Source organism: Agelaius tricolor, unplaced genomic scaffold (assembly GCF_023055355.1).
Source record: "Agelaius tricolor isolate 1412-34295 unplaced genomic scaffold, bAgeTri1.0.p SCAF_41, whole genome shotgun sequence".
Lineage (NCBI taxonomy): Eukaryota > Metazoa > Chordata > Aves > Passeriformes > Icteridae > Agelaius > Agelaius tricolor.
The window spans coordinates 2,129,299-2,155,449 of NW_027269301.1; the positions used below are offsets into that span (position 1 = coordinate 2,129,299).

At 46.9% G+C, this 26,151-nt stretch overlaps 1 protein-coding gene across 2 annotated transcripts in view; it reads left to right on the forward strand.

Moving 5' to 3' along the window:
- Positions 1-26,151, forward strand: part of PPP3CC (protein phosphatase 3 catalytic subunit gamma) — a 49,667-nt gene that overhangs the window by 8,202 nt on the left and 15,314 nt on the right. For both annotated transcript variants that reach the window (XM_071454715.1, XM_071454716.1), the window contains exons 2-6: positions 11,188-11,385; positions 13,605-13,729; positions 21,225-21,336; positions 23,544-23,689; positions 25,403-25,542. In XM_071454715.1, coding sequence (XP_071310816.1) covers positions 11,188-11,385; positions 13,605-13,729; positions 21,225-21,336; positions 23,544-23,689; positions 25,403-25,542 — 721 coding nt within the window. The remainder of the gene's footprint in view (positions 1-11,187; positions 11,386-13,604; positions 13,730-21,224; positions 21,337-23,543; positions 23,690-25,402; positions 25,543-26,151) is intronic.

Sequence of the window (26,151 nt, forward strand, 5' to 3'; positions counted from 1 at the left end):
CCTTTTCCTCCTCCTTCTCCTTTTCCTCCTCCTCCTTTTTCCCTCCTCCTTTTCCTCCTCCTTTTTCTCCTTTTTTTTTCCTCCTCCTCCTTTTTTCCTCCTCCTTTTCCTTTCCTCCTCCTGTTTTTTTCCTCCTCCTCCTTTTTCCTTCCCTCCTCATTTTCCTCCTCCTCCTTTTTTCCCCCCTCCTTTTTGCCTCCCTCTTTTCCTCTTCTTCCTCTTCCTTTACCTCCTCCTTTTTTACCTCCTCCTTCTCCTTTTCCTCCTCCTCCTTTTTCCCTCCCCCTTCTCCTCTTCTTCCTCCTCTTCCTCCTCCTTCTCCTTTTCCTCCTCCTGCTTTTCCTCCTCCTCCTCCTTTTTCCCTCCTCCTTTTTTACCTCCTCCTTCTCCTTTTCCTCCTCCTTTTTCCTCTTCCCCTTTTCCTCTTCTTCCTCCTCCTTTTCCTCCTCTTCCTCCTTTTCCTCCTCCTTCTTTTCCTCCTCCTCCTTTTCCTCCTTTTCCTCCTCCTTTTTCTCCTTTTTTTTTCCCTTCTCCTCCTTTTCCTCCTTTTTTTCCTCAGGCTTTGCAGTGATTCCCTGGAATCCAATGAGAGGGGGACACTGGGTTTGTTGAGCGATGATTTTCTGGGAATACATTGATTTTGAACCTCTGGAAAGTTTGTAGAGCTGGAGGCTCTCAAAGAGAGAGGTTTTCCAGGCTGGAATTGCAGGGTTTTGGGCTCTGCTTGCTGAGCTGGCACTCAGTGATGTCCAGGCTCTGGACTGATTGGCTCAATGACAATCCCAGGAAAATCCGCATCAGTGCCGCTCATTAGGAGCCAAATCTGAGCTGGAAACTTGATGGGCCTTGCAAGCAGATGTGGATTTTATCACTTCAGGGAGGCTGAGGGTGCTCTCTGAGAGTATTTTGAGGTCTCTGATCCACGGGGAGCTTTGGCAGGAGCAGGAGCCAGACCAACAGCACGGATCCAGCTCTGGCTTCAGCTTCATTGGGGATGTGGGGTGTGAGGAGCCCTGGCTGCCCTGCCAGGAGGGCTTTGTGAGCTGCCTGCTGTGGCTTAAGTCACCTCTGTTCTAATTAAACCCTCCTGGGTTTAATCCTGCCCAGAGCAGAGTTCCAGCTCCACCTGCTGGGACTGGCACTGGCAGCTGTGGCAAAACCTTGGCCCTGAGCTCTGCTGGGGAATCCTCCTCAGCAAAGGCCCCTTGCTTGCTCCTGGCCTCGCTGTTTGCTGGCCAAATTCCCAGCAGGAGCAGGATAATCACTGCCATCCCAAGGATTTTAGGGAGCTGTAAGGTGTCAGAGGGTGGTGAGGCACTGGGATGGTTTTCCCAGAAAATCTCTGCCCGCCCCATCCCTGGAAGTGGCCGAGTCCAGGTTGGAGCAGCCTGACCTGCTGGAATGAGATCATCTTGAGTGTCCCTTCCCACCCAAAGCATTCTGGAATTCTGTGACATTTCCTTGGGAATCCATGGCTGGCCTGGGGTCTGGGTGGATTTGGAGCCTCTTGGGCAGTCCAGGTTGGAGCAGCCTGACCTGCTGGAATGAGATCATCTTGAATGTCCCTTCCCACCCAAAGCATTCTGGAATTCTGTGACATTTCCTTGGGAATCCATGGCTGGCCTGGGGTCTGGGTGGATTTGGAGCCTCTTGCACAGCCCAGGTTTCTGTGGGAGCCCTGAGCAGGGCCAGGGCTGTGCTCTGTTTGTGTTTGCATTTCCATACCTGGAGCTGTCACCTGCTTCTTTTAGCCTTAAATGCACCTGGCTCCTGCTCAGCCCCAGGGCCTGCCAGCTTCTCCCAAGGTGGCCTCAAATTTGGGGGTTTTTTCCTGGGAGCTGATGAGGCAGGGACTCAGATTTGCTGCTGGGAACGGCTCCATTGCTCCCTCCCAGCTCTGCTTTGGGCTGACTCTGACTGTCCCCTTCGAAGAAATCATTCATTCAGCTCCTACAATGCAGGTATTTTTAGGGTTATTGTGAGGAGATAATTCTGGTTGTCCTACTAAAAGGAATCTGTGGCTCCAGGTGAGGATCAGAGGCAGCTCTCCAAACCAGAAGCACACTGGGAGTTCTGGATAAAACTGGGACGTTAGAAACTCCATCCATCCCAAGGAGCTGCTGGTCCAGAGGAATTCACATAACCCCAAATCTTGTGGGTTTTCTTCAGCACTTCCAGAGTTGTGCTTCTCAGCCCTGGAAGTTTTTATTTCCCCTCTATTTGGGAGTCTCTGGAGCTTCTGAAATATGGAGGTTCCTTCCCCAGAGCAAAAAAGAATGATTGGAACATGCAAAAATTTGGGGGAAAACAGATGGAAATGGCAATAATAATAATAATAATAATAATAATAATAATAATAATAATAATAATAATAATATATTTTATATATTATATTATTTATTATATTTATTATTATATTATATATATTATATATTATATATTATTATTATTATATATTATTATTATATATTATTATTATTATTATTATTATTATTATTATTATTATTATTATTATTATTATTATTATTCCTCCTGGCTCTTGCTGCTTTTATACAAGAAGTTGTTTACTTCATTTGGAGATTTTTCTTTGCCATTAATGTTTCTTTTAATAAGGGAGAAGTTAATTATTTCCTCAGGTGGGAGGTGATGCAGCTCCATTTTTATTTTTATTTTTTTCCACGGAGTTCCTGCAGCTGGAACGAACAGTTCTGTGCCATGGCAGGCTCAGGCTGCCTGTGCCAGCCCTGGAAAATGACACAGATTATTTGGCAGGGCTTGATCCAAGCTTGGAAAAATCAGAATATCGAGCACACACACCTGGTTCTGCAGGTTCTCACATCAGGGGAGGAAAAAACCTCCCAGAAACCAGGGTGGGGATTCTTAAAGCAAAGACAATTTTGTGTTTAAGGACCAGAAATTCACGTGGTTTAATCATTTTGGGAAGAAGAAAGATTATTGCAAGGAAAATAGGGTGGTTGCTGATAAATAGGGTGGTTGCTAATAAATATGGGGGTCAGGCATTGGGAGGTGCTGGAATTCCCATCCCTGGAGGTTTCTGAGGAATGCCTGGGCCTGGCACTCAGTGCTCTGAGCTGGGACAGGTCACAGATGGGAATTGATGACCTTGGGGGGTTTTCCAAGCTGGATAATTCTGGCATTCCACATCACCCAGCTGCTGAGGTCCAGCCTGTCCTTGCTTTTGGCCTGGATCTGGGATGGAGCAGCAGGAAAAGCAGGAGCACTGCTGGAGTGACAGTGACATCCATCCCTTGCCTCCAAGGGTTTGTTCCCCGTTAATGACTCTGAAAGCTGAAAATCCACCTTTTTCCCAGCAAAAAAAAAGCCATTTCTGAGGCCTTTCTGTGCTGGATTTCTCCACATTATTCCCCCTGAGCCAGCTCTGTGTGAGCCCTGGACACAGCTTTGAATAGATGAATGTAGGTTAGGTGTGAATGGGAATAAAATCTGGGATAAAAATAACGTTGGGCTCTTTGGAAATTGGGAAAGAGGAAAAAAAAACCAAAAACCCCCACCCTGCTGTGCCCAGCTCAGCCCTGGAGCTGCTTCTCCCTCCCTTTCACAGGGGGTTTGGGTGGCTCCTGCTGGACTTTTCCTGGCAATGTTTTCACCTTTACCAGCCCATTCAAGCTCCTTAATGTCCAAATCCTTTGGGGTTTTGCCCCAAAATGTGCTTTTTTTGCTCCAAATTTCATCTCTCACCATCTGCTGTGTGCTGAGGAGCAAGCAGTGAAGGGGGCTTTGTTTGGATTCTCTCCCAGATGTGCACCAGGAGCTGCAGGGAAACCTCTCCCTGCTTTGTTTTTGTGAATTTTGCACCCTGTGGGGTTATTTTGGGGGCATTGAGGGGATCCCTTTTCCCTGCAGCGTTTGGCCATGGCTGCCACTCCAGGCACGGAGCTCCTGCTCCTTTTTCAGTAATGAATCCCTGCAGCCAGCCCAGGGACTCTGGGATGTGTAAACAATCATTTGTGGATCACTCTGTGTTCTCTGCCTGGAGCTGGGCATGGGGCAGCCCTGCTGAAGCTGAATTTTAAGTGCATTTTAAGGACTGAGGTAGGGAGGAATGGGATTTTTTTTCTTCCTGTGGGATTTTTATCTGGCACTGAGGGATGAGCACTGCTGGTGGTGGAAAAAGCAGATTTTTCCCAAATTCTCCCATCCTTAACTATCCATGTCCTCTCAGAGTGTTGCAAATACCCCCTTGCTTGTGGCCTGGCAAATAAAATCCATATTAACTTGGCAGGAAATGGAATCTTGCCCTGGAGTCCAGCAAAGAGATCCCTTTGATTTTCCTTTTAATTTCCTTTTCGTTTTCCCTTGGGCACACCTGACCTTTTAATCCATTTCACACCTCAATCTTCTCTTGCTTTTGTGTCCTTTTGTCGTGGATTGGCCCTCAGCAGGGTCCTGCTGGTGGAGCAGGAATTGCCTTTTCCTCACCCTGGGTTTGGATGCCCTTGGTGGATTTACAAACCCCAGAGCTGCAGATTTCACTGTTCAAACAAGCCTGGGTGCAACTCCTGGCTTGGTGTGCAAAGGGAAGGTGGCACAGAGGTCACAGGGTTGAACTCTTGGAATGCTGGGAGTGGTTTTTTCCCTAATTTTCATTAATTATTTGGGAGCTGGCTGTGAGGATGAGCTTAACCCACTGTCTGGGCATTCCAGGACCAACCATGGAACTGCAGTGAGAGCAGCAATGGATTTGAGCTGAAAGAGGGAAAATGTAGGGTGGGTGTAGAGAAGGAATTCTGGAATTCTTCCCTGGGAGGGTGGGCAGGGGCTGGGATGGAATTCCCAGAGGAGCTGTGGCTGCTCTGGATCCCTGCAAGTGTCCCTGGAAGGGGCAGGGCTTGGAGCAACCTGGGCTGGTGGAAGCTCCTTCCATCCCAAGCCATTCCACAACTCTGATTTCTTTTTTTTCTTTTTTTTTTTTTGGTGAGATAAGGACTTTTATCTCCTCGTTTTTCAGATAGCAGCAGGACCTGGGTGAGTCTCTCCACCCTTCTCAATGGCCTGGAGGTCCAAAATTCCAGGTCAGGTTGCTCTGAGGGCTGTACCTGCTGTTGGAAAGCCTTGCCTGGCTGCAGGAGCATCCTCTTCCTCCTGGCCGAGAGAATGGAGCATGGATAAAGAGAAAATTGAGATTTTTAATTAAACTGGGGTGGTTGAAACCCTGGCAGAGCCAAGGAGGAGCCGGCTCCTGGTCGTGCCCAGCTCCTTGTGGGAGTGGAGCTGTGCAAAGCCAAGGAGGGAACTTACATAAAAGTTCTTGGCTGAAGCCTCAGATTGGATCTTGCATAACTTTGCTCGCTGGGGCTACCAGGAAAAGGCAAAGCCAGGAGCTTCCTGTGCATCTCTGGGTGGGCACTGCTGTCCTGGGGTCACAGCCCATCCTTGCTGAGCTCTCCAACCCCACCTCTGGGGCTTCTCACTCCCTTGCTGTGGCTCCAGAGGTGTTGGCCATGCTTGAGGGCTGGGGAATGTGGAGGTGAATGGTTTCTGTTTCTCTCTTCTCTTCCTTGTAAGTCATTTGCCCTCCAAGTGCTCCCTGGCTCCCTTTGGAGTCGGATGCTAGAACCACCACAAGGTTTGTAGCACTTAAAAATCATTTTCCAGCCTCTCAGTGTCCCAAAAAATCCCTCATTCCACGTCCTGGACTTGCATTTCCACCTTTTTTCCTTCCTTTTGCCCTCCCTCATCCCAGCTGATCCTGTTGGTGCCAGCCCCACATCTTCCCTCATTTCCTCCCACAGCACTGCCAGCCCTCCAGTGACCCAGAGGGGAAAAATCCTGCAGAATTATTTATAATTATTTATTCATCCATCTCCAGAGGGTTTCTTTTTTTTTTCCTTTTGGAGCAGAGCTGAGCAGTGGATGTAGAAAAAGCCCTGCTCCAGCCTGTGTGGGTTGAAGCAGGTCTGGTTTAATTGTCAGCTTGGTGGGGAATGCTCTGGAGAGTTCCAGGCACGTGGGACACAGAGCACAACTTCCAAAGGGATCCATGAAAGTGGGGCCACCTCGTTGCAGGCACCAGCTCCCCTTTCATTAGAGCCACTCCTGCAGTTCCTGTGATTTGAAAATTGATGTTCAGCTGTAGAGAATCTCTGGTGCAGTTTCCTCTTGGGGGTTTTCAGGGTAAATTGCTGCTGGATTTGCATTTAAAAGGGAGCCGTGGCACCGCTCTTCTCCCTGTGTTATTTGGCCAGCTCTATGCTGGAAAATTCAAAATTCAATATTTTAGTGGAGCACTGAGGATCCTTCAGCTTGGAAGAGAGCTCCAGCATCACCAGGTCCAAGCTGTGCCCAGTCCCCACCTTGTCCCCAGCCCAGAGCTCTGAGTGCCACCTCCAGGTGTTCTTGGACACCCCCAGGGATGAGGACTCCAAACCTCCCTGGGCAATCCCTTCCTGTATTTAACAGCCCTTTTTAACAGCCCTTTCCAGGAAGGAATTCCTGCTGATGTCACCTGGCATGGCCTGAGACTGTTCCCTCTGCTCCTGTCCCTGTTCCCTGGGATAAGATCCCAAATCCCCTCGGCTGTGCCCTCCTGGCAGGAGCTGTGCAGAGCCACAAGGGCCCCCCTGAGCCTCCTTTTCTCCAGGCTGAGCTCCCTCAGCCTCTCCTGGGGCTCCAGACCCTCCCCAGCTCCCTCATCCTCCTTTTCTCCTGGCAGGAGCTGTGCAGAGCCACAAGGGCCCCCTGAGCCTGCTTTGCTCCAGGCTGAGCCCCTGCCCAGCTCCCTCAGCCTCTCCTGGTGCCCCAAACCCTTCCCAGCTCTGTTCCCTTCCCTGATTCACTCCCAGAACTGGGCCCAGCCCTCAAGGTGTGGCCTCACCAGTCCTTGGTGGCTGCTGGGTGAGGACAGGGCTTTGATTTGCATCCCAGGTATTGTCCTGGGTGTGAGAAATGCTCCTCACTTCTCATAGTTTGGGAAGGTTTATTAAACCTTATCAAAAATACAACAGAAAACTGAATAAAGAAAAAAGGTTATGGCATTTTCTCCACCATGTGCTCAGCCCCTCACAATGGAGGTTTTCCCTTTTTAACCCTTTAACCCCTCCCAAAGTTCTGTCCATCAGCCCCTTCATGGCTGTCCAGTGGTGGAGATCTCTGCCTCAAATCCTGACTGGAGCTCAGGTGTCACCACAGTGACAAGCCAGCCCTCCCAGATGTCCCTTGATAACCACACAAGGGTACAACAGAACTATAAATCTATAAAACTTTTCTTAACCTCTATACATAAGCTGTGCAGAGCCACAACGTTCCCCCTGAGCTCCTTTTCTCCAGCCCCTTCCCAGCTCCCTCAGCCTCTCCTGGTGCCCCAAACCCTTCCCAGCTCTGTTCCCTTCCCTGATTCACTCTCAGTGAGCTCCCAGAACTGCACCCAGCCCTCAGGGTGTGGCCTCACCAGTCCTTGGTGGCTGCTGGGTGAGGACAGGGCTTTGATTTGCATCCCAGGTATTGTCCTGGGTGTGAGAAATGCTCCTCACTTCTCATAGTTTGGGAAAGTTTATTAAACCTTATCAAAAACACAACACTGTGCTGTGTGCTCAGCCCCTCAAATGGAGGTTTTCCCTTTTTAACCCTTTAACCCCTCCCAAAGTTCTGTCCATCAACCTCTCCTTTGCTGTCCAGTGGTGGAGATCTCTGCCTCAAATCCTGACTGGAGCTCAGGTGTCCCAACCCCAGCTGTCCCTTGATAACCACACAAGGGGTACAACAGAACTATAAATCTATAAAACTTTTCTTAACCTCTATACATGAGTTGTGCAGAGCCACAAGGGCCCTTCTGAGCTTCCTTTTCTCCAGGCTCAGCCCCTTCCCAGCTCCCTCAGCCTCTCCTGGTGTCCAAAACCCTTCCCAGCTCTGTTCCCTTCCCTGATTCACTCCCAGTGAGCTCCCAGAACTGGACCCAGCCCTCAAGGTGTGGCCTCACCAGTCCTTGGTGGCTGCTGGGTGAGGACAGGGCTTTGATTTGCATCCCAGGTATTGTCCTGGGTGTGAGAAATGCTCCTCACTTCTCATACTTTAGGAAGGTTTATTAAACCTTATCAAAAATACAACAGAAAACTGAATAAAGAAAAAAGGTTATGGCATTTTCTCCACCATGTGCTCAGCCCCTCACAATGGAGGTTTTCCCTTTTTAACCCTTTAACCCCTCCCAAAGTTCTGTCCATCAGCCCCTTCTTGGCTGTCCAGTGGTGGAGATCTCTGCCTCAAATCCTGACTGGAGCTCAGCTGTTCCAACCCCAGCTGTCCCTTGATAACCACACAAGGGATACAACAGAACTATAAATCTATAAAACTTTTCTTAACCTCTATACATGAGTTGTGCAGAGCCACAAGGGCCCTTCTGAGCTCCTTTTCTCCAGGCTCAGCCCCTTCCCAGCTCCCTCAGCCTCTCCTGGTGCCCCAAACCCTTCCCCAGCTCTGTTCCCTTCCCTGATTCACTCCCAGTGAGCTCCCAGAACTGGGCCCAGCCCTCAAGGTGTGGCCTCACCAGTCCTTGGTGGCTGCTGGGTGAGGACAGGGCTTTGATTTGCATCCCAGGTATTGTCCTGGGTGTGAGAAATGCTCCTCACTTCTCATAGTTTGGGAAGGTTTATTAAACCTTATCAAAAATACAACAGAAAACTGAATAAAGAAAAAAGGTTGTGGCATTTTCCCTGCCATGTGCTCAGCCCCTCACAATGGAGGTTTTCCCTTTTTAAGCCTTTAACCCCTCCCAAAGTTCTGTCCATTAAGTAAAAAAAATAGAGTTTTCAGTAAAAATCTGAATTCCTCATCACCCTTCTTCCAGGCTGGGCTAATTTGAAAAAGATGGGAGCACGCATGACCCTGGTGTAATTAATGGCTGTAGAATATCTTGAATTAAAATTAATTCCAGGAAGGAGGGCCTGGATGTTTGGGAAGAACTGGGAATAAAACCCCAAGTGTGTGGCCTGGCTGCCAGCAGCTCCTGCAATCCATGGAGAGATGGGAATCACCCCAGGGATCCTTTCAAATCCTCCCTAAATCAGTAAAAGCAGGAATTCCTCACCCTCTGGGGTCAGTTCCTTCAGCATCCCCTGGCCATGGCAGGACCAGAATGATCAGAATGATTCAGCTGGGATGAGGAGGAGATGCTGGGATGGGCTTGGGGATGATCTCAGCAAAGGAGAAGAATTACACAGGTAGAGGGAGGGAACACAATCTGGGCTAGAAAAACAAAACTATTACAAAGTATAAAAACACTGCAGCACTGGGGTGCTGGGCCTCAGCTCAGCCTGCAGAGCCCACCTGGCCTGCCTGGGGTGACTATAATAAGTGAATTTATGGGATGGATACTGGGGCATGGACATTTAGGACAGTGTGTGGGGAAGCACTTGGGGGGTGACCCCTGGCTGATCACTCAAGGTTCTGGAGTGGAAGTTCTGGGTGGAGGGGATGGGATGGTGAGTGAGTGACAGAGAGCCAGGGTGGGGATTTGGGGATGATTTTAGTGCAGGAGAGGGATTACACAGGTAGAGGGAGTGGGTACAATCTGGGCTAGAAATCAAAACTATTACAAAGTATAAAAACACTGCAACACTGGGGTGCTGGGCACGGCCTCAGCTCACCCTGCAGAGCCCATCTGGCCTGCCTGGGGTGACAAACCAATAAGTGAATTTATGAGGTGGATACTGGGGCATGGACAGTTAGGACATTAGTTCTGGATGGAGGGGATGGGATGGTGAGTGAGTGACAGAGAGCCAGGGTGGGGATTTGGGGATGATCTCAGCAAAGGAGAAGAATTACACAGGTAGAGGGAGTGGGTACAATCTGGGGTAAAGCATTTGGGACAAATACTGGGATACAAAACCAAAACTATTACAAAGTATAAAAACACTGCAGCACTGGGGTGCTGGGCCTCAGCTCAGCCTGCAGAGCCAATCCTGGCCTGCCTGGGGTGACTATAATAAGTGAATATGGGATGGATACTGGGGCATGGACATTTAGGACATTATTCTGGATGGAGGGGATGGGATGGTGAGTGACTGACAGAGAGCCAGGGTGGGGATTTTGGGATGATCTTAGCAAAGGAGAGGGATTACACAGGTAGATCAAGGGGGTACAATCTGGGGTAAAGCATTTGGGAAAAATACTGGGATACAAAACCAAAACTATTACAAAGTACAAAAACACTGCACAACACTGGGGTGCTGGGCACGACCTCAGCTCAGCCTGCAGAGCCAATCCTGGCCTACCTGGGGTGACTATAATAAGTGAATTTATGGGGTGGATACTGGGGCATGGACATTTAGGACAGTGTGTGGGGAAGCACTTGGGGGTGACCCCTGGCTGATCACTCAAGGTTCTGGAGTGGAAGTTCTGGGTGGAGGGGATGGGATGGTGAGTGAGTGACAGAGAGCCAGGGTGGGGATTTGGGGATGATTTTAGTGCAGGAGAGGGATTACACAGGTAGAGGGAGTGGGTACAATCTGGGCTAGAAATCAAAACTATTACAAAGTATAAAAACACTGCAGCACTGGGGTGCTGGGCCTCAGCTCAGCCTGCAGAGCCCACCTGGCCTGCCTGGGGTGACAAACCAATAAGTGAATTTAAGGGATGGATACTGGGGCATGGACAGTTAGGACATTAGTTCTGGATGGAGGGGATGGGATGGTGAGTGACTGACAGAGAGCCAGGGTGGGGATTTGGGGATGATCTCAGCAAAGGACAGGGATTACACACGTAGATCAAGGGGGTACAATCTGGGGTAAAGCATTTGGGACAAATACTGAGATACAAAACCAAAACTATTACAAAGTATAAAAATACACTGCACAACACTGGGGTGCTGGGCCTCAGCTCAGCCTGCAGAGCCAATCCTGGCCTGCCTGGGGTGACAAACCAATAAGTGAATTTAAGGGATGGGTACTGGGGAATGGACATTTAGGACAGCGTGTGGGGGGTTGACCCCTGGCTGATCACTCAATGTGTATCAACCCTGGCTAATCTCAGCAAAGGAGAGGGATTATTTGGGGAAAACAAGGGGATACAAAGACAAAAAACCATTCTAAACCATAAAACCACCGCTACAACAACAAACCTCTGATGGTTGTGGATTAATTCTCCTCAGAGAAGCAAAGCCTGTCATTGCCTCTCCCTGAGAAGCTGACTCCTTGCCTTGCCTTGCCTTTGCAGCTGTCCCATTCCCTCCCACGCAGAGGCTCACTCTGAAGGAGGTGTTTGAGGATGGCAAACCGAGGCTCGACGTCCTCAAGAGCCACTTGGTGAAGGAGGGGAGGCTGGAGGAGGACGCGGCGCTGAAAATCATCAACGACGGCGCCGCCATCCTGAGGCACGAGAAAACCATGATCGAGGTGGAGGCTCCAATCACAGGTCAGAGCTCCTGGGTGTGCAAAGTGCAGATTGGATGGCTCTACACAGATAAACCTGTTATCTTTGGGGCAGAGAAGGGCAAATTCTGCTTTTGGGGGGTGAAGATTTTTGAGGTATTGGGGTGAAGAGGAAAAAATTCTGCTTTTTGGGGGTGAAGATTTTCAAGGTATTGAAGAGGAACAAATTCTGCTTTTTGGGGGTGAAGCTTTATGAGGTATTGGAGTGAAGAGGAACAAATTCTGCTTTTTGGGGGTGAAGATTTTTGAGGTATTGGGGCAGAGAAGGGCAAATTCTGCTTTTTGAGGGTGAAGTGGAACAAATCCTGCTTTTTGGGGATGAAGATTTTTGAGGTATTGGGGTGAAGATGAACAAATTCTGCTTTTTGGGGGTGAAGCTTTTTGAGGTATTGGGGCAGAGAAGGGCAAATTCTGCTCTTTGGGGGTGAAGCTTTTTGAGGTATTGGGGCAGAGAAGGGCAAATTCTGCTTTTTGAGGGTGAAGAGGAACAAATTCTGCTTTTTGGGGGTGAAGATTTTTGAGGTATTGGGGTGAAGAAGAACAAATTCTGCTTTTTGGGGGTGAAGATTTTTTAGGTATTGGAGTGGAGAGGAGCAAATTCTGCTTTTTGGGGGTGAAGCTTTATGAGGTATTGGGGCAGAGAAGGGCAAATTCTGCTCTTTGGGGGTGAAGCTTTATGAGGTATTGGGGTGAAGAGGAACAAATTCTGCTTTTTGAGGGTGAAGCTTTTTGAGGTATTGGGGCAGAGTCCTAATATCCAACCTCTTGGTCTCTTCCACCTGGCAGAAGCAGAGGACACAGTCTCAAGCTATATCAGGGAAGGTATAGGTTGGATATTAGGAAAAAAAAAAAATTACCCAAAGAATAATAAAGCACTGGAATGCTCTTCCCAGGGAGTGGTAGAATCACCATCTTTGGATGTGTTTAAAAGCCTGGGCATGGCATACTGGAACAATGGCAGAAGATGAAGGGGCTGAATCTTAGCAGGGCTTAATCCCAGGTTTATTTCAGGAGCTTTATTTTATTTCAGCAGTTTATTTTATTTATGTGTTATGTTGTATTGATTAGTAGTGCTGTATTAACATTTTAATAGGATGGTAAATGTAGTTTTGTGGTTAAAATGGAACTTTTGTGGTTAAAATAGAAACTGTGGATGTGGGATATTTTTTAAAGAGGTACTCATACCAATATAGCAGCCACAGAACACCTGAATCTTTCAGAGAAAGAGAATTTATTGCTCCATTATCAAAAGAAATGAACTTCTTTCCACCTTGCTCACGTTAGGATTCAGAGGAAGAAGCTGACACTGCCCAGACAGAATCCTGTGTTTGAATGGAATTTATGCATCATGTATGAAGTGTATGAATATGCAACAGGCTGTTGCTTTAAGGGTTGATCCTCTGTTAATGTGGGTCCTTTTTCAGGCTTATTTTGCCCAGAAAGAGGTACCTGGACTGTCCCTAACTCTTTGTTTTTATTCCTAATCTCAATTGTTCAAATTTTTATTACTCTAATTATATTACTGTTTTTATAACCAAGTGATTGGCGTTTTTCACATAGGAATGTGCTCCCTGTTGACGGAGTGACAAAACTGTCTTTTGACCTCTTAAAAAAGGAAATAAGCTCAGAATTTTCTCTCCTCAGTCAGGTGAAAAGACATCTGATAGGTTTGGGGGACTTCACCTCAAACTTAAGGATGGCCAATTAGGAGCCAAAAAGTCCCACCTGAGCAATTCACTAGAAAAATAAGAGAACAAAGAAAGGAATTGATTTTGTGAGGTGTTTACCAGGGGCAAGGACCTCTTGCACCTGGCTGGGTTTTTCTCTGTAAAGAGTTTTGTTATTTTGCCTTTTATTAAAACCTCTTTATTTCCAACACTACCCCAGAAGCCATCCTGCTGATTTTATGCCTTCTGAGGCAGCTGAGCCATCCTGGCTGTGAAATAGATCTCCAAGAGCTTGTGAGACCTGGAGAGGAGACCCATATTCCACTAGAGCTCAGGGCTCAATTCCTGAATAACAACCTGGATAACCCCAGCAGGTTTTTTTTGCCCTGTTCCTTCCACCCCCAAGGTTTTTTAACTCAGCTCTCACAAGGGAGGATTTTGCCGCTGCTCGCTCTGCTCCTCGCTGCTGCCGTGACCTTGCTTTTCTTAGCGTGGTAATTCTGTCCTTTCTTTTGTGCTGTTTTTGCTCTCCCAGTGTGTGGTGACATCCATGGGCAGTTCTTTGACCTGATGAAGCTGTTTGAAGTGGGAGGATCACCCAATAACACCCGCTACCTCTTCCTGGGGGACTACGTGGACAGAGGCTACTTCAGTATAGAGGTGACCATTGGGGGTGCTGGGGCTGAAGGAACCCAGAGTGTTGAACCTTGGTTAAAGTAGAGCTCAGTCAGTTAAAAATCAGTTCAAATGCAGCTCAGAATCAGTAAAATGCAGCTCAAAATCAGTTCAAATCCACCTCAGAATCAGTAAAATGCAGCTCAGAATCAGTAAAATTCACCTCAGAATCAGTAAAATTCACCTCAGAATCAGTTCAAATTCACCTCAGAATCAGTAAAATTCATTTCAGAATCAGTTCAAATGCAGCTCATAATCAGTAAAATTCACCTCAGAATCAGCTCAAATGCAGCTCAGAATCAGTAAAATTTATCTCAGAATCAGTAAAATTTATCTCAGAATCAGTAAAATGCAGCTCAGAATCAGTAAAATGCAGCTCAAAATCAGTTCAAATCCACCTCAGAATCAATTAAATGCAGCTCGGAATCAGTAAAATACAAATTCTGTAAAATACGCCTCAGAATCAGTTCAAATTCAGCTCAGAATCAGTAAAATGCAGCTCAGAATCAGTAAAATACAGCTCAAATTCTGTAAAATACACCTCAGAATCAGTTCAAATGCAGCTTAGAATCAGTAAAATGCAACTCAGAATCAGTTCAAATGCAGCTCAGAATCAGTAAAATGCAGCTCAGAATCAGTAAAATGCAGCTCAAATTCTGTAAAATACACCTCAGAATCAGTTCAAATCTAGCTCAGAATCAGTAAAATGCACCTCAGAATCAGTAAAATTCATCTCAGAATCAGTAAAATGCAGCTCAGAATCAATTAAGTGCAATTCAGAATCAGTTAAATACAGCTCCAAATCAGTAAAATTCAGCTCAAAATCAGTTCAAGTTTAGCTCAGAATCAATTAAATGCTGCTCAGAATCTGTAAAATGCAGGTCTAAATCAGTAAAATTCAGCACAATGAAACACAGCTCAGAATCAATTAAAATACACCTCAGAATCAATTAAATACAGCTCAGAATCAGTAAAATATGGCTCAAAATCAGTAAAATTCAGCTTAGAATCAATTAAATGCAGCTTGGAATCAGTTCAAATGCAGCACAATAAAATACAGCTCAGAATCATTGAAATACAGCCCCAAATCAGTCACATTCAGCCCAGAATGAGATCAAATCCAGCTCAGAATCAGCCCAAACACCAACCCCAGATCTCTCATGCTGGATTTGCCCTCCAGTGGAGTTCTGCATGGGGTGAAGGCAATGCTGATAAGTCCCAGTGTGATTTTGGGCAGGGAAATGATGTCCCCATCTTTGGATCCTCAGGGAGGGACAGTGAAGTGGCAGTGATGGGGTTAAAGGCTGACCTCTGCCTTCTGGGGTGCTTTTAATGTCACTTGGGGCTGTCACTCAGGGACATTTGATGGTGCTGGTGCAGGCCACAGGATCCTGTGGGTTCTGGAGGCTGGGATTGAAGGCACTTGAGGTGGTAGCTCATGTTTGGACTTAGGTGTTTGTTATCTTTTATCAGTGAAATAGTCCCACAACTCTGAGTTTTGTAGCTTTTTATTAGTAAGGCACAAAATGGCTAACTATTCTTTTAAGACTGAACTATTTAATTAAGAAATGACACTTAGATTCTTTTCCTTTTGAACTTAATAACTGATTTTTGGAAGCTTGTAATGTGGACTTTTCTAATTACAAAATACCACCCAAACCCATGAAGAAGAAGGAAGAAGAAGGTAAAGAAGAACAACCTGTCTTTGCCCTAAAACCTCTGTCTTGCTTTATATTTATTTCTATGTTCTAAAACTCTTAAGTTTTCTACTCTGTGATATCACACACTTCTAACTAACTACACATCCATAATCTCAGTGCTATCAATTAATTTTGGAAGTCTCTTAAGTCAAATTTTAAACTTTCAGCACAGAAAGTTTACAATTCTCAGTATCCAGGGTTCCAACAGGATCCCAGCAAGCAGTGAGAAGGAAATGTTGGAAAAGCTGCAGAATTCAGGATGGAGCAGGAGGAGAAAGAGCCACGAGCCTGAGTCACTGCTTCCCTCTGAAAACCTTGGAATAGGGTCAGGAGAGAGGAGCAGGAGTCACCTGGGCTGTGGCAGGGTTTGCAGCTCCCTGGGATTCCATGCCCAAGAAATTGGGAGTACAAAGGATGGAGTGGAGCCCCCAGGCTGCTGCTGGCTCAGTGCAGAGCTGGGATGGGACAGGAAGGGACAGCTCTTAGCAAATGCCACAAATCCCAAGGGATTGCAGCCAGCTGGATTCACAGAGCCAGGGCTGAGTGGAAGTGGAGCACTTCTCCCAGTTGGAAGCAATGTAAGGAAAAGCTTTTGGGGGAGCAGGGGCCTGAAATGTGGCAGAAATCAGCTGGAATAACAGAGGGAGTGATTTCTCTTGGAAAAAAGAGGCTGCAGGAACAGCTGAGCCTCTGGCTCTGCAGAGGAATCTTGGGAAGGAGCTGTCAGGGATGAGTGCAAGGGGTTCTTTGAAGGATTCTGCAGAGGATTTAGGGAGAGCAGGGCTGACAGCTTGAGCTCCAGCAGCCCCTGGCTCCCTTCCAGCCCCAGGCTCTGGAATCCTGACAGGGAGCCAAGGTGTGACGAGGAGCAGGGACAGAGGAGGCAGAGCTGGGGCTGCTGGGATCTCTGGGCTTTGGGGTGCTGCTGGCAGGAGGAGCCCCCAGGCAGGAAAGGGAAGGACACATCCCACTGTTCCTCTGGAGTGCTCAGCTGGGTTTGCAGTGGTCACCTGGAAAAGGGATTAAATTCCAGAACAGCAGCTCCTTCTGAGAGAAAAAGTGGATTTTTTTGATTTTTTATTTTTGAGCCTTCAAATGAGAAGTGTTGGGCCCTGTGTCTGTGTATGGATTGTGTGGATCCAGGGTGGAAAAGTCCTGCTCCCACTCTCTGCTCTTAGCCCAGGATTGATCTGACATGGAGTTTTACTCTCAGATCTCCAGAAGTGCTGGGGATCAGCACCTTTATCTCTCCATGCTGGGATCATCACAAAATCATGGAATGGTTTGGCTTGGAAAGAACCTTAAATCCCATCCTGTTCCAGCCCTGGGCAGGGACACCTTCCACTATCCCAGATTGCTCTAAGCCCTGGCCAACCTGGCCTTGGATGAGGAACTCTTCCCAATATCCCATCTAAATCCCCTTTTAGTTCAAATCCCCCTTGTCCTCTCTGCCTGTGATAATATGGAAGAATTCCAAGAGGATGTATGGCCTTGGAGAACTGAGGTGCTGGGACAGAAATCTTTTATTTGCTGCTGCTTTTTCCTCTCCTCTCTCCCTTTCCCCTGCCAGAGATTCCCCCTGGAAAATCCCTCTGATCCCACAGCTCAGGGTGGGCTTTGATGGGCACAGCAAACACACTCCAAACATCAGGATAAGGCAGAATCCAGAAGTTTTCATCCCCATATCCTTCTCCCTTCCACCTACTGTTTTTTTTTTTTTGCTGGGAAATGCCCCAGTGAGGGCAGGAATGATGAATCTGACTCCATGTTCTCAGAAGGCTGATTTATTACTTTATAATATTATATTAAAGAATACCAGATTATACTAAAGAATACAGAAAGGATACTTACTAAATGTTAAAAATATAATAATGAAAACTTGTGACTCTACAGAATTTTGACACAGCTTGGCCCTGATTGGCCAAAGAGTGAAAACAACTCCCAGCAGAATCCAATGGAACAATCACCTGTGGGTAAACAATCTCCAAACACATTCCAAAGCAGCAAAACACAGGAGAAGCAAATGAGATAAGAATCATTTTCCTTTTCTCTGAGGCTTCTCAGCTTCCCAGGAGAAAAATCCTGGGTGAAGGGATTTTTGTAGAGAACGTGAATGCCACACACCCACTGTGCTGGAAGAGATTCCCACCTGAATGCATAAAATCTGCTTTCTGTAATGAAACAACAGCAGGTTTGGTGTATCCCAGATGGGCAAACATCCAGGTTTTCCCTGTGGTGTGACCTCTGGGAAGGTTTGGAGCAGGAGCAGCAGCCTCATGAGTCACCACACCAAGCTGGGCATCCATGGGGAGATGATCTGAGCAGCTGGGGCTGTCCTGGGCAGAGCCAGGCCTTGGGATCCCTGTGGATTCCTTCCAGCTCAGGATATTCCACAGTTCCATAACTGTGACCTTTTAACAGAATGAAACGGGAGGGGAGGGTTTAATTGCAGGAAACGATGCCAGACTGGGGGCCAAGGAGGTGTAAGGGCCAAATTTCCCTTCCAGGTGCTCCCTGTGGCTCCAGGTGTTTGGTTGTCCAGGTACAAGGAGGAATTTGTGGCTCAGACAAAACCTTTGAAAGCCCCAGCCCCTCCCCAAGCCTCTCAGTTCATCAGCTCAGCTGGATATCAGCAACAAATCATTCAACAAATTCTTGCTGGGCCTCTGGCTTAGGGAAATTCTCATTTAAAAACATGAATTCCCAGTATAATGAGGCCACAGAGAGTGGATTGGTTGATGGCTTGGTGGTTTTTATTTTTTATTTAAAGAAAAGAATTGTGAGGGGAGAGGGGAGGGAAGAAGCGTGTGAAAGCTGGAATGCTGCTGGAAGGGGACTCTGGGAAGGGTTTGCTGGCCACAGATCCCAGCTCCAGAGTGCAGGGCTCACAGGCAGCATGGAAATCAGGATGAACTCCCTGATTTCCCATGGAAATCCCCCCATTGGGAGCTGCTGATGAGGCAGGGCCCTGCTGAAGGATTCCCAGTGGGAAAAATGCTTCTTTCATTCAGCTTTTAGTGCCAAATCCCAGAATGGCACAAGAGAGGTCTCTGCTCGTGGTAGGGAAGGATCATCTCAGTCCACAAAGCTGGAATACAATGAACAGAATGATTTTGTTAAATTAGAAAGTGAATTGTTATGGCCAGGAACAGAATCCATGGAAAGAGGGAATTTATCAGGAAAAGTGGTGTGATAATGGCATGCACCTTTCCAGGCCAGTTCTTCCTATCCAGTTATGATGGGACACGTGATTGCTGTCTAATTATGGAATTGTATGTTAATCTTGATTTAATGCACTTTTTATCCAGAATAAAATTAAAGAGATCCAGAGTAACATAAAAGAGATCCAGAATAACATAAAAGAGATCCAGTCAGCCCTGTGAAGTGGGAGTGAAGGTGGATTTGTGGGCTGAATTTGGGAGTTTTGCCTCTGTTCCCACTCTGGCAAGCTCTGTGTGTAAAACTTCCTTACAAATGCCAGGTTTGGGGAATGGTGAGAGAGGTCATGGTGGGGGCAGGTTTGGCACCAGCCCCTCTTGCATTTTTGGGGTTGCAAGTCCCAATTCCTCTTGGAATTCCCTCCCTGTCTCCTGCTGAGCTTTCACTTTCCAAGTGGATCAAAGCCTTGGCTTTGGGATTCACACGGAGAGGCAGAGTAAGGAGAGAAGGAGATTATTTAAGATGATTTAAACCCAAAAAGCTGTGACTGCCTGGATTTGCTCCTTGGCTGTTGCAAACAGGCAGGAATCAATTCCTGGAAAAGGGATCTTTGCAAAACACCAGGAAGCATCTGAGGCATGCAAGTGTAGAAACTCCCTCATTCCTCATTCCAGCCCCTCTGGAGCCCTCGAGGGCTCTCCAATGTCCTTTACTCCGTGTGCTCCTGGTACCTGGCCGTCCCCACATCCTTGGGAAGTGCCTCCAGCCACAGGGAATGGTCTCTCTCCATGTCCCTGCTGTGTCCAGGAAGAATTGTGGTGCCAAATTCAACCCCATTTCACTTTAAACCCCTTCAAATGTGTTTTAAAAATCTCTCTTCTGCAGGCTGCCAAGCCTCCATGCATCCCAAACCCTCCCCTATTGATGCTGCATCTCTGCCTTGCTTTGATGCCAGGGCTGCTTCTTCCTCCAAGTCATTTGGTTCATTTATAGCAGCCTCAGAGCTCTCCTGCCAGCCCAGAAAAGTGACATTTCTCTTGCAAGCACAGGGAGGTTAAAGCTTTAAATCCCAGAATAATTATAAATGGTTTTGTTGAGAACATTCCTCCTGGTAACAGATGCAATAAAACATGATTTTGCTACTGGCCTTGGCCCCGTTCTCTTTTGGAATTCCCAATTAATCAAGTTGTTAATGTGGGCTTGAATTCCAAGTGAGACACAGGCAGTGCTTTACAGCTCCTCAGGGTTTTTGGGATCAGCTGGGATGATTCATGCAGAGCTTACCTTGCAGGTTCAGTGCTTCAGCACCACCAGATCTAAGCTGGCTCTGCTGGGAACCAACTGGGAACTGCTTCAGTTGGGTTCTGGTTGTTCCCAGCTGCTTCCTGGGGATCTGTGCCCCAGTTTGGGGATTTTGGAGGGTTCAGTGCTTCAACAGGTTCAGTGTTTCAGCACCACCAGATCTAAGCTGGCTATGCTGGGAACCAACTGGGAACTGCTTCAGTTGGGTTCTGGTTGTTCCCAGCTGCTTCCTGGGGATCTGTGCCCCAGATGGGGAATTTTGGAGGGTTCAGTGCTTCAACAGGTTCAGTGTTTCAGCACCAGCAGATCTAAGCTGGCTGTGCTGGGAACCAACTGGGAACTGCTTCAGTTGGGTTCTGGTTGTTCCCAGCTGCTTCCTGGGGATCTGTGCCCCAGTTTGGGGATTTTGGAGGGTGTAAAACACACTTGGTGGTGGTTCCTGTTTCCCAGGCGTGTCCTGCAGCCTGTCAGCCTGCAGGGTAAGCTCCTCTTAGAGCCTTTAATCCAGCTCCTGGAGCTTGCTGTCCCTATGGATTGTCCTTCCAGCACTCCACAGCAAGGAGGGAAATGTGATAACACTTCCCAGTGTGAGATAACAGCTCTGCTGCTGTCAGCCCGAGCACACCGGGCTGAGTGAGCCCTCCAAGCCCTTCCCTCAGGCTTTTTTTGGGAAGCCAGCATGAAATATTTCTGCTCCAAACCCCATCTCAGCCTGACTTTGGTCTGTGCCTCATCAAAGGCGCCGTTTTGCAGGTGCTGCCGCTCGCAGAGGGGATGTGGAAAGGCCTTTTCAAAGCCAGAGAGCTTTGCAAAGCTAAGCTTGTTTTTTGGGCTCAGCTTTTCCTGTTTTGAGCTTGAACTTCACATGACTGTAGCATAAGCAGAAAAACCAGTGGGGGGGGGAAATCAGTGGGGAAGGTGAAGTTGAATTTTCCGGGTGTTTTGTGGACAAATGTCTGTGCCTGCTCCTCTCGCTGGTCTCCATCCCAGTGGAACATCTGGAGCAAACAGCTGCTTCTGCTTTGCTGTTCTACAAAAGGGTTTTTTTTTTCCTTTGGTTTGTGCTGGAAGCAAAGCTGCCCCCACCCAGCCCCGAGCTGTTTTCTGTTGGCCACGACCTCATTTGTCACTTCTCCAAGCCAGCCCTAATATAGAGAAATCCCGGTGGCTTTTCCCCACTTGGCCAGGAGAAGATCCACTGCCCATTATGGAGCTGGGTTCCACTTTGGGTGTCTTCCCAGAACCTCTTAGTGCAGTCTGAGGCTGATGAGTGCCCTGGGAAAGGATTTTATGACATGGCCTGTTTGCCTCTCTTGCAGTGCGTGCTGTATTTATGGAGTTTAAAGATAAATCATCCCAAAACGTTGTTCCTCCTTCGAGGGAACCACGAGTGCAGGCACCTCACAGAATACTTCACCTTCAAGCAGGAATGTAAGTATCAGCAGTGGGAGAAGGATTTGAATCCATTTAAATAATACATTTTAAAATATATTTTTTAAAAAAAAAGGTGTTGTGAGAAGGCGTGGGCTTCAATTTTTGTGCCTCTGAGTGGCATCAGAGCTGTAAAAACCTGTTGTCTTGTTTTCCTGCTCTTCTGCTATAAAAAATACCCCAAACCCCAAATCTTGAAGTTCTGCTAAGCACCAAATGTGGCCTTTTGGTTTCAAAGCCTGAGTGTGGATGGAAGAAATGGGAACACTTCTGTCCTGATGAGCCAGGCACACACATCCTCCCCTCCCTGACTTCCAGCCCCAGCAACATGTAATCAGTGCCAAAAGCCTTCCAGCTCCAGATTGTGCAGCTGGGATCAGTGATTGGAGCTGGAATGGGGGAAGGATTTGCTCCTCCCTGTTTGCACTGGGGAGGATCATTTACCTTTCAAATGGTTTTTTCAGTGAAAAGATGGGTTTGTGCACAGCATTTGCATGTTTTTCAAGCAGTGCTGAGGAAAGGTCAGGGAATGATGGGTGTCTGTCATTCCAAGGAATAAAAGAGGTGGAGAACTCAATGCAAAGCTCCTTTAGGGAATTCTTGCTCAAGGACCCGACCTCCAGAGATAATTCTGGGCAAGGCACAAATCCAATCTTTATCCCATCAGCTCTGGGTGCTGGTGGATGGGGGAAGGCTCAGAGGGGATGAGTCCCTGTTCTGTTAACTCAGGAATGAGCTGGAAAACACCTCCCAGGTCTGTGCTGGAAGCTGTGCCCCTCACCTGCACACAGGTGAGCTCCTGCTGAGCTGGGCCCAGTCTGAACCAGGTGCTGGGGTTGGGTTTTTCCCTTTGGAGAACAGGAGGTGCTGCTTTTCCCTTTCCCTGAGGATATTTCTGAGCAGATTTGAGCCTTGGTGTAAGAGCCAAACTGCTTTGGAAAGGCTGTGATTTATGTTTGGGAACATCTTCTTCCCCTCTGCTGGGGTGAGGAATCACTGGAATTGTCATCCCTGGAAGATCCATTCCTGTGGGCAAATCCTGCCTTCCAGGACCTGTGGAAAAGCAATTCCTGCCCCCATGGCTGTGTGATGCTGCTGTGCCAAATTCAGCAGGCAGGATGAGTCTGGAGGTGCAGCAGGGCTGTGGGGAGTGATGGGGGGGCTCCAGCATCCCAAATTTATTACATGATCCCAGTTTTCATGATGTGGGAACACCTCATCTCCTTTGTGCTGATCTCAGTGCAGGAATTCTGGAAAACAAATTGAAGGGACATGAATATTGTCCAATTCCAGATTAAAAAAAACCTTTTCTTTTACACACCCAGCACTTATTTTCCAAATACCCAGGTGCAGCATTTTAATCTAAATCAGTATTTTCACAAATGCACAGGTGCAGAGTTTTAATTAAATCAGCGTTTTCAGGAATACACAGGTGCAGAGTTGATTTTAAATCAGTATTTTCATGAATACACAGGTGCAAAGTTTGAATCTAAATCAGTATTTTCACCAATACACAGGTGATTTTAAGTCAGTATTTTCACCAATACACAAGTGCAGATTTTAATTCCAAATCAGTATTTTCACAAATGCACAGGTGCAGAGTTAATTCCAGGTACAGAGTTGAATCTAAATCAGTATTTTCACCAATACACAGGTGATTTTAAATCAGTATTTTTACCAATACACAAGTGCAGAGTTGACTCCAAATCAGTATTTTCAGGAATACACAGGTGCAGAGTTTGATTCTAAATCAGCATTTTCAAGAATACACAAGTGCAAAGTTTTAATCTAAATCAATATTTTTACCAATACACAGGTGATTTTAAATCAGCATTTTCAAGAATACACAGGTGCAAAGTGTGATTCCAAATCAGCATTTTTACAAACACACAGGTGCAGAGTTGATTCCAGGTGCAGAGTTGATTCTAAATCAGTATTTTCACAAATACACTGCTGATTTTAAATCAGTATTTTCACCAATACACAGGTGCAGAGTTCATTTTAAAGTAGAATTTGCAGGAATACACAGGTGCAAAGTTTTAATCTAAATAAATATTTTCACCAGTACGATGCTGATTTTAAAGCAGTATTTTCACTACCAAGTGCAAAGTTTGATTTGTGAGCCATTTTGATTTTGGAACTGGGTTCCTGGAGTTTATTGATCAGCACTTGAGGTGATCAGAGCTTGATTGGATTCCTCCCTGCAGGTCGAATCAAGTACTCGGAGCGAGTGTACGACGCGTGCATGGACACCTTCGACTGTCTTCCTCTTGCTGCCCTCCTCAACCAGCAATTCCTGTGTGTCCACGGGGGCCTGTCTCCAGAAATCACGTGTCTAGATGACATTAGGAAAGTAAGTCAGCTCCAGGAGCTTTTCCCTTCCCTCCCAGGTCCCCATGGGGTTCACTCCTGTGTGGATTTGGGGCTGGGATGGGTGGGAATCTGTGGGAATCCATAAAATCAGAGGGTTTTGAGAAAGCTAAAAAAGACAGGCCTCAGAAACAACAGAACTGTGATTAGAGCTAAGCAGTAGCCAGCAGAAAAATTATGTAAAAAGTCGAAAAGTAAAAGCAAATAGAACAATGGTCTGTGTATTAATGCTTGTCTAAAATAACTCCCTAAGCTACAGAAAAGTTTATCTAACAAGATATTAGGAAGTTCTAAGCTTAATAACAGAGCTCTGTGCATTGTGTTTTAAGACTTACAAGCAGGCATTCAAAATAAGCAAACATTGTTTTAACCAAAGGTACCTGTGCTTATAGTGGTTGGATAGAGCTACTGTCAGTGTGCTTTTGCTTTGTGGGATTGGTCAAAAAACTTTTAAAGTGAGTTGTAACATTGAGTTCTTTGTCTGCTGCCTAAAATGTGAGCTGATAAATCCTCCCATTGTCATAACCAAGTAATGAGACTGATGCTGGAAAATAAAACAGCTTGAGAGGTGTCCCACAGCAGCCCCATCCCACTGGTGATTTGTACTGTCTTGGTTTGGAAAGCCAGATGTCTGCTAAGGAAGGCAGGAGCATCCCTGAAATGGAGAATGTAAACCCCCTCTCTGAATTGCTGTAAATTTTAATTTAAGGGGCTCTCAGGCAAAAAATATGGGAGCAGGAAATAACAGTTCTTTATTAGGGAAGAAAATAAAAAGATAAATTAAACAATGCAGTGAACTAAACCAACACTGCCAGAGTCAGAACCCAGCCTGACACCCTGTGAGTCAGGGTGTGGGCAGCAGAACCATTGGAATTGTGGCTCAGCCCTCCTGCAGTGCCAGGGCTGGTTCTGCTGGAGCAGGGATCCTGGAGAAGGGTGGAGTCTCTTCCTCTGGAGATCCAGGGGAAGGAGAGGCAGCTGCTGCTCCTCTGGGGAATCCAGTGCAGAAGCCGTGCTGGTGTTCCAGAATCTCCAGATTATATCCAGGTAGGAATGCTTGGCTGGTGTTCCAGAATCTCCAGATTATATCCAGGTAGGAATGATTGGCTGGTGTTCCAGAATCTCCAGATTCTATCCAGGTAGGAATGCTTGGCTGGTGTTCCAGAATCTCCAGATTCTATCCAGGTAGGAATGCTTGGCTGGTGTTCCAGAATCTCCAGATTCTATCCAGGTAGGAATGCTTGGCTGGTGTTCCAGAATCTCCAGATTATATCCAGGTAGGAATGCTTGGCTGGTGTTCCAGAATCTCCAGATTCTATCCAGGTAGGAATGCTTGGCTGGTGTTCCAGAATCTCCAGATTCTATCCAGGTAGGAATGCTTGGCTGGTGTCCCAGAATCTCCAGATTATATCCAGGTAGGAATGCTTGGCTCCTCCCTCTGGGCTCACATCTCCCAATGGGATGCTGCAGTTCTTATCAGCCATGCAGGGACATTCAGTGGCCTCTTATCAGCAGATGTCTCCCCAGAGGGAGGAGTGGCTGTGGAAGAGATAAGAAAACTGCCCAATTAACAGAAGCCAGCTGCCATGCAGATGGGGAATAGAGCACAACTTGCTTGGCAATCCAGGACATGCACACAGCCCCAGCTAAGAGGATTCCTGGCCCAGCTCCTGCTGATGTTGTGTCCCCTCTCCAGTTAGACAGGTTCAAGGAGCCTCCAGCCTTTGGTCCGATGTGTGACCTGCTGTGGTCGGATCCCTCCGAGGATTACGGCAACGAGAAAACCCTGGAGCATTTTGCCCACAACACTGTCCGAGGCTGCTCCTATTTCTACAGGTGAGGGGTGTTCAGGGGGCATTTCTTTCTCCTCACACTAAAATCACTGCTCAGACCACTCTGTGGGGCTTTGCAGTCTACATGAAATTCTCCTCACTTTGCTCTGATATACAAATTCTTGTTTGTTTTTTGCTTCTTTGAGTATTGAGCTGTCTTTGGATAAGTTTAAATATTGAGCTATCTTTGGCTATTGAGCTGTCTTTGGATAAATTTGCTATGTCAGGGAAGGTATAGGTTGGATATTAAGAAAAAATTTTCACCAAAAGAATAATAAAGCACTGGAATGCTCTTCCCAGGGAGGTGGTGGAATCACCATCTCTGGATGTGTTTAAAAGCAGACTGGACATGGCACTTGGTGCCATAGTCTGGTTGAGGTGTGAGGGCACAGGTTGGACTGGATGATCTTAGAGATCTCTTCCAACCTCATCATTCTGTGATTCTGTGAATATTGAGCTGTCTTTGAATAAGTTGAAATATTGAGCTGTCTTTGGATATTGAGCTGTCTTTGGATAAATTTGAATATTGAGCTGTCTTTGGATAAGTTACTTTGTAGAATTGGGATCTCAAGCATCAGAGATGCTTCTTTGGACTGGCTCTATGAGTGATTTG